Here is a 21,860-nt window from a genome sequence, read left to right on the forward strand (position 1 = left end):
TCAAGTGATTCTCTTGCCTCAGCCTCCCAAGTAGCTAGGATTACAGGCATGTGCCACCATGCCCGGCTAATTTTTGTATTTTTAGTAGAGACGGGGTTTCACCATCTTGGCCAGGCTGGTCTCGAACTCCTGACCTCATGATCCACCCACCTCAGCCTCCCAAAGTGCTGGGATTACAGGCGTGAGCCACCGCGCCCGGCTGACCAATGTTCTTGAGAGTTAATATGATATTACTACATATATTAGAATCAAATGTAGCTATTGTTCAAACACTATAAACGTCAAAACTTTAAAGCTTTTTCAGTTGGCAGGAAGGTGCTCACATTTTAAAATGTACATATATGGTAAATGAGTTTTTCCTTCAGAATTTGAAAGGTGGGCATCTGAACCAGTAGGATCTAGGTTAGAGGCAAAGGCTGTCATTTTCATGAAACAATGGTTCAGTGGATTTCTGTGTGCCTGAGATACACAGAAGAGACAGACGTTTATAAAGAATACTAAGAAGTCATGCACAGAAAATACGGAAAATCTCACTCAAATATGGAAATCAAAGAAGATAGCAGTAGACACCGCAGAACTTTTTGGATTAATAAACTTTAAATAATGGCAAGAGGGATGGAGGAGTAAGAGTGATTTGCCTCACTGTAGAGAAATACTTTATTACTGAAATGGTTCAGAATTGTCAGCATATGGTGACAATAAAAAGCAACTAACTTTTAGTATGCTTTATTATTATTTTTAAATCATCTACAGACAATGCATCCCTTGTTGCCTATATCAGGGGGCACCGATCCTTCCACTCTCCACCACTTAGTACACCACTAACAGAGCCTTCTGAAATGATCGGTTCTACACTGACCCTATGTCAAAGAGAATCTACTTAAGGTACATTAGTAGGAAGAGCTTTACCATAAGAGAGATAAAAGAAACTTGGTATCATAATTTTCACTACTATACTTAATACTACTCTAAGTGGCTTAAGTATATTTATATTATTACATGAAATTTAAATATTGGTTTTAAAAATCAGTCTGTATTTACCTAATATGCATACATACTTCAAGTGAAAAGAATAATTTACAAGAAAAAGAAAATGTAGAGCTATCTTAGCATAACTGACTCGATGGGGAAAAACATGTCCTTTAGCCACAGTTTTTTCTTTTAGACATCATAAAAAGGATGGGTAGCTCAAAAGTAGAAATGTTTTTCCCTAATTTGACTCCACCCCATGGCCAAAATTTATTTTCAGCTTCATAAAATGCCAAAGGATTTGTCTGATTTCTGTTATGTAAATCTATTTTTTGTTTTGTTTTGTTTTTAAGAGATGGAGTTTCACTCTGTCGTCCAGGCTGGAGTGCAGTGGTGCCATCTTGGCTCACTGCAACCTCCGCCTCCCACGTTCAAGTAATTCTCTGCCTCAGCCTCCAGCGTAGCTCGGATTACAGGTGCCTACCACCAAGCCGGCTAATTTTTTGTATTTTTAGTAGAGACAGGGTTTCACCATCTTGGCCAGCCTCATCTTGAACTCCTGACCTTGTGATCCACCCTGCCTCAGCCTCCCAAAGTGCTGGGATTATAGGCACGAGCCACCGCGCCCGGCCTGTAAATCTATTTTTATAAGTAAAATATTCTAACTCTATTAAAAATAAAAGCTTGCATAAAGAAACAAGTCCAACCAAATTTCTGCTGTGTTATTGGTCCTAGTCTAAATGCTTTGTAGGTATGAGAACTGGAGATAAAGTAACTAACTAACATTAAATGTGCTACAAGGCAATTTCCTAAAGCTAGAAGAAAGAAGTAGAAACTATGCCACTGGAACAGCACATTTGAAGGCCAGAGACTAAGCTCACTAAATTTGTGAAGAACATCTTTGCGAGAGACCAGATGGGCTCCGCCTCATGGCCTACAGGATATTTCCTTTGTATACAGGTGATTAGAGACAAAATCATCACTTTCAGCATTGTGTTTATATTTGTTTGAAATGACGGTGCTGTTATAAATCTTATTATAGTTACTATCTTTACAAAGAAAAGAACTATAAAAGCAATGTAATTATGTAGTAAGAAAGGGCAATTTGAAGTTTAGGTAACTGAAATCCATGAAAATTTAATGAATAATAATATGCTAGATCAGCGGTCCCCAATCTTTTTGGCACCAGGGATCAGTTTCATGGAAGACAGTTTTTCCACACAGTGGGGTGGGAAGGGATGGTTTCAGTATGTAACTGTACCACCTCAGATCATAAGGCATTAGATTCTCATAAGGAGTGTGCAGTCTAGAACCCCTGCATGTGCAGTTCACAATAGGGTTCTGGCTCCTATGAAAATCTAATGCTGCCACTGATCTGACAGGAGGCTGAGCTCAGGTGGTAATGCTCACCCACCGCTCACCTCCCGCTGTGTGGCCTGGTTCCTAATGGGCCATGGACTGGTCTGTGGCCTGGGGGCTGGGTAATGGGTGAAAAAAGGCATAAATGACTTTGACACATTAAATAAAAAGTCAGTTTCTTCCGTTTTTAAATTCTTAAAAGTTCAATGTACCTGAATACAGCAAGGCTTCTAATAATATACTTCAATTACGATTAATAAAGGCTATTGGCCAACAGACTGCTACTAACAAAGAGGGGCTTAAAATATAAGCATACTGAATTAACATTTTCCTTTTCTAATATGTAAATAAGTATGCAGTAGGCTCCAAAAGTTTTACCTTCAAGTTATTATAAATATATAAATTTCTACAGTTTGCCTTGCATCTAATAATCAATGTAAAGCAAGCCAATGCTTTATTTATGAACTTAAAAGGAAACAGAAGCTTAGGAAAACAAATGTGTCTTATTTCACTTCAAAATAAATACCATCTAGTGTATGTCAAAGAAGCAGGATGAATTCTATAAAAACACTAGTAGGCCATTTTTTGAGAATGTAGCGTTCTCACTACCTCTATAAGGTTTGCAGGCCTACATATAGCACTGGTATCTACAGACAACTAGAAAAGTATCCAACTGTAATGCATCTTTCTAGTTTAAACCAATTACAGATCAACTTACCAAATCTCTGTGCAACACCCAGTTAGCATGCAGGTAGTGAATACCATCTAGGATCTGATACAATAGTGACTTCACCATTCCCCGAGGTAACTGAACTGGCTTCTTGTTTGCTTTAGAAGCTCTGTGAAACTTGATTATATGCTGAAAGAAAGAAAAAATATCACCAGAAGCTTAAAAAAAAGGAAAAGATCATTTGATATGTAATATTTTCCTAACAGAAAAAGAAACACTCAGGGATTCCCACAGATATTGAAAATACAATTTCATACTCTGCTGAATAACATAAACAACTTTAAAATTCCCTAATAACTGCAGCTAAAATTCTATTTCCTAAGCATATGACAGCATTTCAGGAAATAAATTATCACAACAAGGAATTAGGAAATACTGTGCTTTTATTTTTACAGCGTAATTAAAAATCAATTACTTTCGAGTATATTTGATTCCTGTTTATCTGGTAGATACAATGAAAAAAAAAAAAAACAAAGTTCAAGAGATACTTCTGGCTGGCTGACATGGTATAGAATGAGAACCTATTTATAACATAGGTTATAAAGAAAGCAAGTGGGGAGATGCTTCAATAAAATAACACAAGCACAAAGAAATGACATACCAGTTCACAGGGAAAAATGGAAAAATATGAAAGATTCTGAGGGAAAAAAAAAATGCCTTGTACCATCCATCAAAGCTTTCTATGTATAATGTTGTTGGACATCCAGTAAAACAAAGCACAACTTTATACATAGAAAAATTACTTTATAAATGAATGTGCCTTACAAGTTTTTTTTGAAAAGTTTCAAATGCTCGTGATAGGAGGACTCATTTTCTTAATTGGATCACTTTTAAACTGCAGGAAAATCTGTAACTTGGCTGCAGTCAACTATGCCTTGCACACCATTGTACATATCCCTGAACCTAATACTGCACAGAGCAAACCCTCGGCCAATATATGTAAGTAAATATTAAGCATGTTCTTGAAATCAGTAAACATAATAAAAATAAGAGATATTTAACATTATAAGTTAACATTTTCACTTGCTATTTTCTTATGATACACAGAATATAATACAAGTAAGGAATAACTAATGATTAATGAGTAAAGGAGCTTTACTCTCCAAGGTAAAATAGATAGCAAGTACCCACGAGAAGGTAAAGTGTAGCAGTTTGCACCTATGTAGTGTGACTAATCTAAATGAGCAGCATTAACCGACTTTAATTTTCCTCTCAGTCTTTTTTTCAAGGTATTTAATAGCAGGCAAACAAAACAGAGCTACAACAATTTAATATCTAGACTGTTTTGTCACCTGTCCTAAAATATGATGTGACAATCAAGTCTGTTCTCCTTAAGATTCTTGGGCCGGGCGCGGTGGCTCACGCCTGTAATCCTAGCACTTTGGGAGGCCGAGGTGGGCGGATATGTAGGAGAGGTAAGGTAATTAATCAATTTCATATATATTTCTTCATGTACACTTTATTAGAGTATTACAAGTGATTTCTTTTACCAATATTTTAAAATGACAAACCCTACTGTCATTTTCTTTATATTCCAGGGCTACATAACAAATGCAAAGTACACATACCATGAAATCTCACCAATACTCAAGTGATTTTTAAAAATAACTATTTTTATTGCGACTGCCTTGTTACCCTCTGCTGCCTAACCCCTACCAATTCACTTCAACATTCCAATTAAAATAGATAAAGGAGTGGGCTTTAGTAGGCTAAATTATCGTTTGTTTTTAATGAAAATGAACATTAAAAATAGTTATTTGGCTTAAATATTATTAAGATGACGATAAAGCTAATGAACTATTTATATACACTGTACAATATTACATGCAATAAAATTTGTTAAAGTATAATCATTGTACCTACATGTAAAATTAAATATTACAAACTAGCAGCTAGAAATCACATTGAGTGAAATATTATACTATCTTCTACGCTCTACCGTGGTTTATCACAAATCTTATTTATGAACCAGCCTGGAAAATGCCTTAAGTTTAAATTATATGACTTCATTTCTTATGAGGCTCAGTATGGTGAGTGTTCAATTTAATACTGGCCACGCTGATTTAACAGGGTTGATACGATTAGACTTATTTTAAAATAGAAGAACAGAAGAACCAAAGATTAAAAAAAGAAGAAAAAATTAATAATCAGCATGAACTTTCAAAAGAGTTTCATAAAAGAGAGAAAATTTCATGTGTACAAATTAAAAAGCATGGCCATGCTAATTTAGTAAATATAGATTAGTATGCAAATCAATACAATGTTTAAAGACATTATTAAATATCATTAAAAACCCAGTACACAGGAGTAAAGTAATTCTTAATGAATTAACACAAGGTAATGTTAGAGGTTTGGTTTACTTGTTTCTTAAACTATAATCTGTATTAACAGATGTTCTTTATACACAGATTGGTAAGAATGTAAATTTTGTGAATATGTTTCAAAATTACTTTGGCTATCCTGTTATAGATTTTCTATATATATATGTATATAATATATATATCTCAGTCTTATCTGCAAGGTAACGTTTCAGATTTTTTTTAAAACATAAATGTTATATTTAACAAAACAGCAAATTTCCTAGTTACCTAAGAGTTCCTCAAATACCAATTTAAAAAATAATCTGCTTAGTAAACTGCAAAATACTGAGGCTGGTGTTTGAATTTCAGCTACTTAGACAAGATTAATTTAAGTTCTTATTTTACAGTAATTTTTTTCAATATAGCATCATTTTCTGCATTGCATTAGATAAACTAATAAACCGGTTGGGCTCAGTGGCTCAGGCCTGTAATCCCAGCACTTTGAGAGGCCGAGGTGGGCAGATCACCTGACATCAGGAGCTAAGAGACCAGCCTGGTCAACATGGTGAATCCCTGTCTCTACCAAAAATACAAAACTTAGCCGGGCTGGAGTGCAACAGCGTGAACAGGACCCACTGCAGCCTCGACTTCCTGGGCTTCAGTCCCATGAACAGCTGGGACCACAGGTGTGTGCCACTGAGCTCAGCCAATTTTTTTTTTTTTTTTTTTTTTTTTGTAGAGATAGGGTCTTGCCATGTGGCCCAGGCTTGTCTTGTCTCAAATCCTTTGGCTCAAGTGATCTTCCTGCTTTGGCCTCCCAAAGTGCTGGGTCTACAGGTGTGACCCACTAAACTTGACCTAAAACTATTCTTATCACAGGTCACAAAACAAAGAATAACTAAAAGTCTCAAGAGATATTAAAATTTATTTTCACACCAATCTCATTTTTTAATAGAGCTCTCATCCACAAAGAATTCCTCCAATGCAAGATTATGCCCAATTCAAGTAAGTACAATGCAGTCATGCACTACTTAATGAGGGGATACATTCTGAAAAATGTGTCTTAGGCAATTTTGCAGTTGTGTAAACATCACAGAGTGTACTTACATAAACCTAGATGATAGACTTTACCACAAACCCAAGCTATATGGTATAGCCTACTGCTCCTAGGCTACAAACCTGCACGTTACTGTACTGAATAAGGAAGGCAATTGTGACACAATAGTAATTAAGTGTGTTAGCTAAACAGATGTAAACATAGAAAAGGTACAGTCATAATATGGTACTATAATCTTACGAGACCACTATCATATATGCAGTCCCTAGTTGACCGTAACATTATATGGTGCATGACTATACTATATTGAATTACTGTCAATGAAAATAAGCATTAGGATATTAAATTCAATTGTGAATAGTTAATAATTAATAATAGTTTCCTACATTTGTATATTTCATTAATAAAACTTTTCAACTACAAGATTGTTCCTCAGAAAAACGTTGTTAAAAAAGGAAAGAAAGTATTACATTTTACAGATGGGGTAAATTACAGCTTCAAAGCCATTAAAAGACTTGCCTAATGCTATACGATAAATAATGGTAGAACTATTAGATCTCTCCAAAGATAGCATATTCGTCCTCCTACATGAGGATACCACCTTCTCATTTTATATTCCCTTTATATGACGGAATAAAAAGAAATATGCTACTTTTCTATTTTAGAGCAAAATTTTATAGATACTACAGTTACTTTTCATTTCATCAAAAAACTGTATGAAGCAATATTGAATAGCTGTTTAACACTCTTGAGATTCTATTGTTTTCTTTAGTATCTGTTAAAAGATCAAAGTGACAATATTGAAAAGCAATAATACAAAGTCAAATAAATACTCTAGCCTTGGTAATGCCACCAACCACACTCCATGAGGTCACTTTTATTTTAAGAACGTAAGTCTCATAATAAGGGGAACACCTAATTGGTTTTAGTTACTCTTAACAATCCCTAACTGTTTGCTCATGTCTGCCAGCAATTCACCTTACCCAGAGGTCATGTTCAGCATAGTCAAACAGAAGCCACACCTTCCTATCAGCATGAGACAGAAACACCTTTTGAAGAGAAATGACGTTTGGATGCTTAAGCTCTCGAAGTAACTGCAAAACAAAGGAGATCCATTAACAATTTCTGTCACAAAAATAATGCTAAAAACCCCTACACCATTTGTAATTCAAAGGCAATACACACCCACGGGTAATCAATCTTAAAAATCTAATAAGCACCCACACAATTTTGAGACAGATACTTCAGTAACAAATGAGAAAATATCTGTGAGGAAAAGACACTGAACAGGTATATCTGAGTAAATCTATTTTGTTGTTGTTTGGTTGGTTATTTTAACTTTTTGATTGTGGTAAAATATATATAACATAAAAATGACCACTTTAATCATTTGTAAGTGTACAATTCATGGCATCCTATAAGTATACTCACAATGTTCTGCGATCATCACCACTACCATTTTAGAATTTTTTTTGTCATCCCAAACAGAAACTCCGAATCCATTAAACCAGCGGTCCCCAACCTTTTTGGCATCAGAAATGAGTTTTATGGAAGACAAATTTTCCACGGATAATGGGGTGGAGGTGCAGGGCGGGGGCTGGGGGAAGGGGCGGATGGTGGATAGTTTCAAGATGAAACCGTTTCCCCTCAGATCATTCATTAGGCATTAGAGTCTCAGAAGGAGCACGCAACCTAGATCCTTCACATGCGCAGTTCACAACAGGGTTCAAGCTCCTATGAGAATCTAATGCCGCTGCTAATCTGACAGGAGGCAGAGCTCAGGTGGTCATGCTTGCTTGCCTGTGGCTCACCTCCTGCTGTGCGGTCCAATTCCTAACAGTCCTGGTGCTGACCCACGCATCACACAATAACCCCACTGCCTTTTTCCCCAAGGCCCTGGTAACCTCTACTCTACTATCTGTCCCTAAGAATCTTCCTAATCTAGATATTGCATGTAAGTGGAACCACACAATACGTATCCTTTCATGCCAGGCTTATTTCACTTAGCCTGTTGCATTCTTTTATGGATAAACACATTCCACTCTATGCATATCTATATATATATATCACATTGCGTTTATCCATTCATCTGTCGATGTCCATGGGTTGTTTTCACCTCTGGTTGTTGTGGTTAATGCTGCTATGAACATCAGTACATACTATCTGTTGAAACTCCCTGCTTTCAATGTTTTGACCATAAACCCAAGAGTGGAAATCCTGGATCAAATGATTGCTCTGTGTTTAACTTTTTGAGAAACCACCAAACTTGCAGCTGTACCATTTTACATTCCCATCTGCAATGCACGAGCGTTCCAATTTCTTCATATCCTCACCAACACTGGTTATTTCCCCCCTTTTTTCCTTAAAAATTAACATATATCCTAATGAGTATGAAGCAGTATCTCACTGTGGTTTTGGTGTGCATTTCCCTAGTCAATAATGGTGTTGAACATCTTTTCATGTGCTTACTGACCATTTGTAGATCGTCTTTGGAGAAACATCTATTTAATAAGTCTTTTGCCCATTTTTGAATCAGGTTGTTTTGTTGTTGCTGCTGAGTTGTAGGAGTTCTTTACGTAGTCTAGATACTAACCCCTTATTAAATATGATTTATAAAACTTTCTCCCATTCTGCAAGTTGTCTAGGCTTTGACATCACATAACAATTGAACTTGAAACAAATCTGTAGTTCATAATCCTTTTTAGAAAATATCAAAGTATTTGCAACATTAGAAGATGCAACATTCATTAACACCAATTATCATATGAAAATTAAGTTCTGCAACCCTGTGAGATACAGTACCTAATTTCAGGCATTTAAATTACATAGTAAAGTTGATTAAAATTTTGTAACTTTTCATAAAATAACAAAGAACTTAAACAGAGAGAAGTATCCAAGGAGAGCATATTTTCATGAGTTTGTGCTTTCTCATCTCATAAAAGGATGTTATTTTACTTAAAATATTTTATCTTCTTATCTTATGATAACCAAAGTGGCCTAACAATCCATCCAGTCAAAAAGTACCCCTAACCCTGCCAAGCAAACACGAAAACAACAACAAAAAGCCCCTCATGAAGCCCGATACCGTCTTTATCAGTTAAAACGTGTTTCAACAGCGCCTTCCAAATGTGCTTCAAATACTGGACAGCTAGGTGAGAAAATCACGATCTCAAAATGTGTAACTTCAGTGCTTTTTCTGAGAACACTGCCACAAAAATAAGAATCAATGTAAATGTGAAGTTAAACACTATATTGGGGGCTTTGAAATGAACTTCAGCAAAGACTATAAATCAATTAAATATTCAGTCACATATTAAAGATTATTCCCTGGTGTGATAATTATTTTATTCAGAAGCAAGATTAAGTTCAGGTTATATTATTTCTGCTTTTAGAATATAATTTTCAAACTTATAAGACTTTAGCAATTATATACCAATCCTCAGAAACCTAAACGCTAGTATCTAAAATTGACCATTCCCTAATTAATAAACAACACAAATAATCTGACAGGGAAAGTCTAGACTTTGTGGTAATCCTGGATCTCCCAGCTGGCTCAAAGAGCCAAAGCTCGTGCTAAAGTAGTCTTAATTCTAGTTCACTGTTTTTCTATTATCTCAAAATTGGAACACACTCTTAAGCTAGATAGCTATTTCAAATTCTTTCTAGTAATTGGCAGGGTGTAAATTATAAAAAACCAACACATTCCAAAGCGTTGGCAAAAGATCTCCACAATTATTAGAAACCTACATATAAAGTTATTCTTAGTGTCTCCTGAATTTTACCTCCAATGAAAGGTTTCATTTCACTCCTGTATTCAAAAAACTGCAGCAACAATTTGCTTAAGCACTTCTCCCAGATGCCAAGTATGGTACTAGGCATGTGACATGTATTATCTCATTTAATCATGAATTAGCCCTATGAAATATTTATATAACCCCTATTTTACAAATGAGAAAACAGGGGTTTCAGGAGGATAAATAATTTGCTCAAGGTTACATTCCTAGGAAGTGGTAGAATCAGCAATTAATAAATTAACTTTTAAAACACAAAGCCAGTACTTGTAACTACTACGGTCTAATAGCAATACCTCCCAAGAGCTAACATCCTAGAGGAATGGATTATGTCTGGATTATGTGTCTTTATAATCCAGAGACATAAATGTCTTAAATATATACCAGGTGGCGAACTTGACAATGGCAGGCACTACGTATTTATTCTCATGGCTGCATGGCCAGCTCCTAGCATAATGCCTGGTACTGCAGAGGCCCTTATTAACTATTTGATAAACACATGAATAAATGATTGTGTAAATTAACAAAATGTACAACTAAAGAAGGACACACAACCCACTCTTTGGCTTCTGATCTATGAACTAATATCCCTGCTTTCTTTATAAAACCAATCTACTTTGTTTTACTAAAATTTACCAAATTTTACTAAAAATATAAAAATTAGTGGCCAGGCACGGTGGCTCACGCCTGTAATCCCAACATTTGGGAGGCAGAGGCAGGTAGATCACTGAGGTCAGGGATTCAAGACCAGCCTGGCCAACATGGTGAAACCCCATCTCTACTAAAAATAGAAAAAATCTGTTGGGCGTGGTGGCACACACCTGTAATCCCAGCTACTTGGGAGGGTGAGGCAGGAGAATCGCTTGAGCCTGGGAGGTGGAGGTTGCAGTGAGCTGAGATCACACCAAGGCACTCTAGCCTGGATGACAGAGTGAGGCTCCACCTCAGTATAAAAAAATAAAAGCCAATCTACTTCATTAAATATCAGTTTAAAAAAATTCATCTATCTGATTAACCAGACGACAAATCTCTGAGAGTAAAGACTTCATCCTGAGTAAGGAACTGCTGCCAGACTAGTGAGTAACAGTGTTATGGACTGAATTGTGTTCCCCCAAAATTCCTATGCTGAAGCCCTAACCCCAGTACCTTGGAATGTGACTGTACAGTCACATGCTGCATGATGATGTCACAGTCAGTAACAGACAGCATATATAAGATTATAATGCAGTTGAAAAATTCCTATCACCTAGTGACACACAACCTTCATAATGTTGTAACACAATGTGCATTACTCACGTGTGTGTGGTGATGCTGGTATACATACATGTATCACGCTGCCAGTATCAGACAAGTCTAGCAAATATCATTATATGCAGCACACAATGTTTGATAATAAATGCCTCTATAACTGGCTATGTTTTTATTACATTACGCTTTTTATCATTATTTTAGAGTGTACCCCCTCGACTTATTTTTTTAAGTTAACTGTAAAACATCCTCAGGCAGATCCTTCAGGAGGTAGTCTGAAAGGTACTGTTATCCTAGGAGAGGCAGCTCTATGTGCGTTTTGCCCCAATGAATTTTTTTTTGAGACAGAGTCTCATAGTGCCCAGGCTGAAGTGCAGTGGCATGATTTTGGCTCACTGCAACCTCCATCTCCCAGATTCAAGCAATTCTCATGTTTCAGCCTCCCAGGCAGCTGGGACGACAGGCATGCACCACCACACCCAGCTAATTTTTGTATTTTTTTTGGTAGAAACAAGGTTTTGCCACGTTGGCTAGGCTAGTCTTGAACTCCTGGCCTCCAGTGATCTGTATGTCCACCCTGGCCTCCCAAAAATGTTGTGATTACAGGCATAAGCCACCATGCCTGGCCTCCCTGAAGACTTTCTAGTGGGATAAAATGTGGAGGTGGAAGACAATGATATTCATGATCCTAAACCTGTGTAGACCTAGGCTAATAAAAATGTGTCTTAGTTTACAAAAAGAAACACGCATTTGTATGTTCATTGCAGCACTATTCACAGTAGCATGAAGTCAACCTAGATGCCCAGCAACAGTGGACTGAACAAAGAAAATGTGGTACATATACACCATGGAATGCTACACAGCCATTAAAAAGAATAAAATGTCTTTTGCAGCAACATGGATGCAGCTGGAGGCCATTACCCTAAATAAATTAACACAGGAACAGAAAACCAAATACCACATGTTCTCACTCAAAAGTAGGTGCTAAACATTGGATAAACATGGACATAAAGATGGCAACAAGAGATACTGGGAACTACTAGAGGAGGGAGGGTGAGGTGAAGGGAAGGGGTGAAAAACTATCAGGTAACTATGCTCTGTATCTGGGTGATGAGATCATTCACACACCAAACCTCAGTCACATGCAATTTACCCATGTAACAAACCTACACATGTGCCCCCGAACCTAAAAGCTGAAAAAGTAAAAAACAATTTTTAAAAATAGAAAAAAGCTTATAGAATAAGAATAAAAATATTTTTGTACAGGTGTACAATGTGTATTTTAAGTGTTTTTACAATAGTAAAAAAGTTCATAATGTAAAAAAGTTACAGTAAACTAAGGTTCATTGAAGAAAGTAAAATATGTTTTATAAACTGAATGTAGCCTGCATGTAGCCTAAGTGTACAGTGCTTATAGTCTACAGTAGTGTACACTAACGTCCTAGGCCTTCACATTCACTCACTACTCACTGACGCCCTGAGCAAGGTCCAGACCTGCAAGCCCCATTCATGCTAAGAGCCCTGTACATACAGGTGTACCATTTTTTATCTTTGTTTTGGGGAGGGGGCAGGCTTGAACAAGAAAGAATTTGGGGTGAGTCCATAAAGTCTATTAAGAGAGTAAAGGAATAAAGAATGGCTACTCCATAGGCAGAACAGCCATTTTAAAAAAATCATTTATTCCGTATTTTTACTGTACCTTTTCTATGTTTATTCCATATATTTACCATACCTTTTCTATTTAATATGCTCAGATATACAAATATTTAGCATTGTGTTACAGTTGCCTATAGTATTCGGTATAGCAACATGCTGTATAGGTGTGTAGCCTGGTGTGTTTAGGTTCTACCATCTGGGCTAGTGTAAGTACACTCTGTGATGGCAGAACAATGAAATTGTCTAATGACGCATTTTTTCAGAGCATATCCTGCTAATTAAGTGACACATGACTGTATTTGGAGATAAGGCCTCTTAAGAACTAATGAGGTTAAAATGCGGTCTTCAGAGTGGGCCCTAATCGAATCTGACTGGCGTCCTCCCAGGAAGAGAGGAGGACTTACAGAGAGACACCAGGAGCGCCTCTGAAATGATCATCTGATGAGACAGGAAGGAGGCGGCTATCTGCAAGCCAAAGCAAGAGGCCTCAGAGGAAACTAACCCTGACAGCACCTCGATATTAGGCTCCTAGCCTCCGCAACTATAAGAAAACAAACTGCTGTTTAAGCCACCCAGCCTGTAGCATTTTGTTAGGGCAAATAAAGCAAACCAGTACAGTAAGTAACTATCACTACTGAGTAAGTAAAACATCTTTGTTGGTGGTGGTGTTTTGTTGTTGTTGCTGTTTTTAGGGAGACACGTTAGGAGACAGGTCACTTTGGGATTAAAAGAGAATAGCCACTGAGGATTGGTGATGGAACTGTCTCAGTGGACAATTACCTTGAAGTAAATATTTATACTGAAGAAATTCCAAAAGACCTGGGAGCTGTGCTGCACTTAGCAAGGCTAATATTTACTTAATTCCTACTACATGCCAGGCACTGTCCCATTTTACAAATGGGGAAACTGAAACACAAAGAAATCAAATAACTTGTTTTGGGTCCTACAAGCTAGTAAAGTGGCAGAGCCAGGGTAGGAGCCCAAGGAGTCTAGCGAGGTTGTTACTCCTCATGCATTCCTGTGTGTTTGATGCTCTGATGCTGACAGAGTATGCAGGCTTTCCCTGGTGACGAAAAGAACTTCAGCACTACATGACCCTATTTGGAGCCCAGAGCATGTAGATACTAGTTTTTAATACTGTAGAAGTTATTTTTTGCCTTTTCAAAGATTTTGTGTTAAAATATTTTGAAAACAGCCAGGCACGGTGGCTCCCACCTGTAATCCCAGCACTTTGGGAGGCTAAGGTGGGCGGATCATGAGGTCAAGAGACCACCGTGGCCAACAAGGTGAAACTCCGTCTCTACTAAAAATACAAAAATTAGCTGGGTATGGTGGCGGGTGCCTGTAGTCCCAGCTACTTGGGAGGCTGAGGCAGAAGAATCGCTTGAACCCAGGAAGCAGAGGTTGCAGTGAGCCGAGATTGCGCCACTGCACTCCAGCCTGGTGACAGAGCGAGACTCCGTCTCAAAAAAAAAAAAAAAAAAAAAAAAGACAACAAAAGGTTTAAAAATACTCATATAACAGTTTCCATCACAGAAACCATCTATGTTTTCCCAATTCTGCTAGGAGAAAAAAAAAACTTATTTTCTGAGTTGTAAGATTACCGTTTTGACTACGTAATTCACCATAAATTTAAATACAATATCACATTTAATTTGAACTTCTACAGTATAAATATATAAAAAATAAATTAATACTTCAAACTGTGTCTTCTCAATAAATATCACAATGGTGAGAAAATGGGTTTAAAAAGCCTAATATTCACAAAACTATATTGCATTCTAACATTAAAATTTCATAATATAGCAAAGATAAAAATAAATTCTAAATTTATAACATGAGTATGGTGACAGTTGACTTGAAATCACTGTTAAAAAAAAATAAGGAAAACAATTCCAAAATTATTTAAATATAGTTAAACCTGTGAAGCCTTTTTCAACCAAATTCTTGCAAATTGATAAAAACTGAGGTATGCTTGGTCAGGCACGGTGGCTCATGCCTGTAACCCCAGAACTTTGGGAGGCCAAAGTGTGTGGATTACAAGGTCAGGAGTTTGAAACCAGCCTGATCAACACGGTGAAACCCCGTCTCTACTAAAAATATAAACATTAGCTGGGCGTGATGGCGTGCACCTGTAATCCCAGCTACTCAGGAGACTGAGGCAGGACAATCACTTGAACCTGGGAGGTGGAGGTTGCAGTGAGTCGAGATCGTGCCGTTGCACTCCAGCCAGGGCCACAGAGCAAGACTCTGTCTCAAAAAAGAAAAAAAAACTGAAGTATGCTTAGGTTAAAGTAGAGGTGAGTAGAAAAGTAAAGTCCAGAGCTTTACCTCTGCTTCCCCATCGCAACTATAAGGCAGCCTTGTGGAATACTGATGATCCCCCCATGTGCAGTTTGAAAAATGCCTACACTAATGGAATTACAGCTCATAGGAAATTTTGATAACGTATAAGACAAACCACTTACAAAAAAATAAAAATGAAGATATGCAATGCTCTTTGTTTTTAGAAGAAATTCTCAGAGTTCCTTCCTCTTCCCCTCCCTTCTACACTTACTTACAGAGCAAGGACTATACAGCACACCTAGCACACGCTGAGGAAGAAATGCGTTGCAGTCTAGAGGGTTGGGGGAACAGATAACAAAGTAAGTAATCAGGCACATAGATAAAAAGAATCCCCTCATAATTACATTTGTAATGAGTGTTATATTAAAGAAACAAACCAGGTATAATCATAGAGAGTTAATGGAGGTGAATGCTGGGGACACAGGACTTTTTCGAGGAAGAATTAAAAAATGGAAAGAGGAAGGCCTGATAAAAACTTGCCAGAAACAATGGGAATTATTTCATTCTTAACTTTTTGTTATACAAATTTCCAAACTAAATAAAACAGAATATTAAAACAAACCCCTATGTACCATCAGCCACTCACAGCCAAACTTAATTTACTTATACTAATATCCACCTCTCCCAGCCAACCCTGGATTATGTTGAAGTAAATTCCAGTTATTGTATCATTTTACCTATAAATATTTCAGTATGTATCTCTAAAATACAAGGTCTCTTTTCTCTGACGACAAGGAAAATAAATTAGATCAGTAACAGTAAGTTATCTAGAAATACCTCACATGTTTAAAAATTAAGCAATATAATTCTAAATAACTCATAGATAAAAGGAAAATTTCACAAAGAAAACAAAATATTTTGTACCAAATTAACAGAATAAGAGAAGAATTATATGGTTGTTTTTATCCATGTAGAAAAAAGCATTTGATAAAATTCAATATCATTTATGAAAAAAATTCTTAGGAAACTAGCAATACAACTTCCTAAACTTGATTAATAACACCTATGAAAAACGTGCAGCTATCATTATACTGAACAGTGAAAGTGGAAACATTTTCCTCACAGTTGGGAGTAAATCAAAGACACCTGCTCTCACCTCTATTCAACATTGTGTGAGATGGCCTAACCAATTCAGTAAGAGAAAAAAAAGAAACAAAAGCAGAAATAGGGAAAAAAGTAAAAGTATTCATAAATGACATACAATTCAAAAAAAGTAAAAGCATTCATAAATGACATGATTATGTAGAAAAAATCCCAAAGAATCACCAAAAACCTACCAGTGAATTTAGAAATGTCTCAGGATATACACTACACCATATATATTTTTTAAAGTAAATAAATAAATAATAAATAAAATGGAAAGCATATCTTTCTGCTGGCTTGAAAGTCTCAATACTATTATTCTTTGAATTGATCCAAATTATAACCTCAACAAGCATTGAAAAAAAACCCAACTAATTAGCAGATGTAAAAATTTATATGATAATGCTAAAGAACCTAAAATACCCCAAACAATTCTGACAAAGAATAAAGCTGGTGGCCTTATACCACCTGGCTTCAAGTCTTGCTAGAAAGGTAGAGTAATCTATTGGTATAAGGCTGGAGAACAATGGAACGAAACAGAGTCCAAATGTATACTTTCTCTTTTTGCAAAGGTGCCAAAGGAATTCTATGGCAAAGGATGTTTTCCAAAAATGATGCTACAACTGTACATTCACATAGGAGGGGGAATTCAAACTCTGTATCATACCACAAACAAAAATTAATTGAGTATATCATAAACTAGAAATTTTAAAACTATAAAGCTTTTAGAAGAAAATATTGGGAAATATTTTCACAATCAGTGGGTAAATATTTCTTCAGTCACATACAGAAAATAGCCATAAAAGGAAAAATTAGTAAGTAAGAACTTCATAAAAATTAAACATTTCTGCTCATCTTAAATTGAAGAACCATGATCAAGTACATTAAAAGTAGGCTTTCATACTTCTTTCTGTATTTAAGTGCATTTATAGTTATCATGATATATGCAAAGATAATATCTGTTTCTGAACTGAGTTTTGTGTTTTTTTAATAAAAAACATTTTGTTAAAGACTAATAAACAAGAGAAAAGCATGTGAACAATAAGTACACAGCTCAATGAACTGTCACATATATAACCCGTGTAACTAGACCCAGAGCAAGATCAAAGAACATTACTAGCACCCTGAAGCTCTATATTCCCTCCAAGGGTATCAACATCCTGACTTCTAACACCACTGACCATAGTTCAATGGCTTTTAACTCTTTAAAACTGACGAGTATATACAGAATAGATGTTGAATAACTGACAGTTAACACACAGATACCTGGTCTCAAGATCGAAAAGTATAAAAAATGTATCAATTAAAATAACTACATCTTCCAGCATGGTCTACCTTCGGTTAACAATATCCTCCATCTCACCCCGATTCTTCCCTCATGAAGGTAATTGTTACATGCGTTCCCAAACCTGGAACTTTCCCTGATTTTCTACTTTAGTTTAGATGTACACCCTTCTCCATTCTCATATAATTCTATCACAGTACTTGACAAGCTGTTCTTAGATTTATGAGTCTTTTTCCTCAACATAGTGTAAATTATTTTCACCTACTTGAGTTGAAGACTCATTGGTACAGAATCTAGTAAACTTGCAAAATTGTTTAACATTTCCAGGTCATAACAGACTATTATGGGTAAATATAATAGAAGGGCTGAGAGCAACAAAAGCAAAGATTATAATATATATTCTAGAATATTCCGTGTAAAGCCAGAAAAGACACATTTGGACCCACAGTTTTACAACAGTAAAAACTGAAGTAAAATCTCAAAAAGTAATGCTCAGTTTAAATGTATGGATAATTATTAACGCATTAACCCAACGACTACTTCCCTTTGGAATAAAAATGAGATTCTAATCACAATATGGAAAACTATGCTTCCAAAATAAAAGGGCATGAATATTTACATACTCAAATGAACAGATACAAGCAATGAAAAGCAAATAATACAACCTCATTTTAATTTGACATAACTAATGACTTAAGTTTCATTCTATTAAAATAAAAATATTAATTTTATATGGACTAACATGCCACTTTTACTGCTCTCAATGAAATAACTGGACCCCTTACTATCAGTGACAGCTATTGGGAAAGTATGTATTTATATAAACAACTGAAATTTACTTTACCCCAAATAAAGAGTTTACATAGACAGAACTACATGTTCCCTTTACTTCTCCTTAATATATTTTCCTATAGTTGATATAAAAAATATTCACTAATTTGCAATTAATATGACAAATACAATACAGAGCCTTACATAGTTGGTACTCATAAGTCAGTTGATAATAATGATAAAAAAACTTCACTTACTGCTATTTCTCTACATGCCGACATAGAGATCCCAGTTCCTTCTATTTGTTTTAAAGCATAGTCTTTATCATCCTTCCTGTAAAAACAAAGTTATTTTAATATATAGATAAATCTATATTTATGTGCATTTTTATAAAGTAAAATATAAATAAATATAGATCACGTTCAATATACATTTGACATCATTCAATATAATCATACAATGTAGTACAAGGAAAAACTTTTTAGACAACCTAGTCCAGTCCCATTATTTGATGAGGGAAGTTAGCTTCAAAGGAATAAAAAGACTTTTCCAAGGCTCCACAGTTACTTGTGGAAGACACAGATTGAGATATAGACCTTCTGACTTCCACTAATAGATTCCTTCTGCTCTAATATATGAATATAACACACACATATAAAATAAAACCTGCTTTCTAAAACCTATTCAGATATTAATGGGTCAGAAAACTTAAGAAATGAATGTGTCCCTAAGGCACACAATGGTTACAATTTAAAACATGTCAATCATATTTGATAATAAATAATTTAGGTCATCTCCAAAGACTTTCAAAGACACTTGTACAACATGTGTTTACTGAACACTTACTACGTACCCAGAACTGTGCTAGGTACTGAGGATACAACAGGTTCCTTCTTTTAGAGCGTTTTCTGTGTCTACTGGCTTAAAAAGATAAGTAACCCATCATAATACAATATGATAAGTGCTATGATATGGCAAGTGCAACAGAAAAGATTACTCAAAGGGGACTTGGTGGAGGACCCAAGCAAAGACTCCTCAGAGGCCAGGTGCGGTGGCTCACACCTGTAATCCCAGGACTTTGGGAAGCCGAGGCAGGCGGATCACGAGGTCAGGAGATCGAGATCATCCTAGCTAACATGATGAAACCTTTTCTCTATTAAAAGTACAAAAAAAATAGCCAGGCGTGGTGGCGGGTGCCTGTAGTCCCAGCTACTCAGGAGGCTGGCGCAGGAGAATGGCATGAACCCGGGAGGTGGAGCTTGCAGTGAGCCGAGATCGCACCACTGCACTCCAGCGTGGGTGACAGAGCGAGACTCCGTCTCCCAAAAAAACAAAAACAAAAACAAAATCAAACAAAAAAACACTCCTCAGAGAAAATGTCATCTGAGGCCTAAATGGCTGTTCTCAAACCTTTTGGTCCCAGAATCCCTTTATTCTCTTGAAAATTACTGTGGACCCTGACGAGCTTTGGTTTATTATATCTATCAATATATACCCTATACAAACTTTAAAATGGGAACTTTTAAAACTACATAAGTTTATATCCACCAGCCACCAGAGCAATGGAATAGCATCATCACATGTTGGATCATCTCTGAAAGAAATCCACTAGGCATTCATTAGAATGAGAATGAAAAAGCAAATAATATCATAGTATTATTACAAAAATAGTGTTGACCTTACAGACCCTCTGAAAGGATATCATAGATACCCAGGGGTTCCAGGATCACACTTTGATCACTTGATAATATGTGTGTGTGTGTGTGTGAGGTAAGAGAGGGGCAGTCACATGAGGCAAGAGAAAAAGCAATTGAGGGAGGCTGGATACTGTATACAACTGGAGATGAGGCTGGGGATAAAATCAGGAACCACAACACAAAAGTCTTTTCATGCCAAGAACAACAAGAAGGGCTCCTTTAAAGGTTTTTTGTTGTTGTTATTAAGCAACAGAATATCAATTATATTTTATCTGGAAAAATGTATCTTCAGCTGCCTTGTGAATGCTTAGTGGGAGTAAATAAGGACAGGAGGCAGAGAGAACAGTTACAAGTAATTAGTATTAAAATTATTCAATGAGAGATGATGATGGCTATTGCAGAATGGTGGTTACTATAGAGAACAGACAGATAAGAAGTAGGGTCCTTTATGATTGACTATTGTGGGTAAGGAAGAAGTTAAAGACAATGATTTCTTCCACAGGCAACAAAGCAATGACAGCATTATTCACTGAAATAAAAAACCAGGCAGGAGAAAAAGCTTTGAGGGAACAGGTTGGTGATAGCTCCATTCTGTGAGTTTTGGGGACCAGTGAGACATCTAAGTGGGCATAGCTGCTGGCAAGCGGAATAAACACTAAAGCTCAAGAGCAAGCTGAAGATACAGATTTACTGGAATCAGCATGATGCAGTGATCGAAGCCATAGGAGCAGGTTCAATGAGAGCAAAGAGAAGGACTGCCAAGAAAAAGATTTTCTAAATGGGCAGAATAGCAAATAGTATAGGTCTAGTAAGTTAAGAATTGAAAAGTATCTACCGAATTTAGCAACACTTAAGTCAACAATGGATAGTGGAGTAGGCAAAAATAGTTGCAGCAATGTGGTTGCAGGGTCTATATTGCAGAAGGCTGAGGGGTGAACGAGACATACGTAAACGAAGACAACATATGTAAGCAATTCTTTGAAAGCGAAAAACAAGGCAGGTGCTGTAGTAATACACAAGGTTAAAGAGTTATTATTTCTTAAGATGGAAGACACTTGAGTATGATAAGCACTGACAGAAAGAACCCAGAGAAAAAGAGCTGATAATACAGGAGAGGAGAAAAAAAATCCAGAGAACAAGCTTTCAGGGTCTTTGCTCTCTGGCTTGAAGGAGAAACATCTATTCCATCGTAATAGGAAGAAATGACAGATAAAGGAACGAATACAGATGGAAAGAAGTTGGTTCAGAGGCAAAAAGCTGGGGGAGTTCCCATTTTGATACTATGGCAATGAGGTCATATACTTTTAGTATATGAAGGGCAGAGGTGATAGGACTGGAGACTTCAGTAGCGAGATAGTTTAAGTGAACAAATTAAGCCTTTATAAAATCAATTAATTTAAGTCAATTTAATACTTTGTTATTTTAAATTATTACTAAAATGTAACATTGCTTTATCTTTGTTTTTACAACATATTTTATACCAAATCCTTACTTGGGAAAAGAAATCACAATTACAACATTATTTTTCTGGAAAAAAATTTGTTTTATAACCATCAGTTTTACAGCAT

The 21,860-nt window shown here is 36.2% G+C and overlaps 1 protein-coding gene across 5 annotated transcripts in view; it reads right to left on the reverse strand.

The window, feature by feature from the left end:
* The window catches only part of LOC105490223 (cyclin dependent kinase 8), a 150,136-nt gene that overhangs the window by 50,937 nt on the left and 77,339 nt on the right, over positions 1-21,860 (reverse strand). For all 5 annotated transcript variants that reach the window (XM_011755636.3, XM_011755635.3, XM_024795532.2 and 2 more), the window contains exons 2-4: positions 18,853-18,928; positions 7,399-7,509; positions 3,047-3,187 (exon numbers count right to left, since the gene is read on the reverse strand). In XM_011755636.3, coding sequence (XP_011753938.1) covers positions 3,047-3,187; positions 7,399-7,509; positions 18,853-18,928 — 328 coding nt within the window. The remainder of the gene's footprint in view (positions 1-3,046; positions 3,188-7,398; positions 7,510-18,852; positions 18,929-21,860) is intronic.

This window comes from Macaca nemestrina, chromosome 16 (assembly GCF_043159975.1).
Source record: "Macaca nemestrina isolate mMacNem1 chromosome 16, mMacNem.hap1, whole genome shotgun sequence".
NCBI classification, from domain to species: Eukaryota; Metazoa; Chordata; class Mammalia; order Primates; family Cercopithecidae; genus Macaca; species Macaca nemestrina.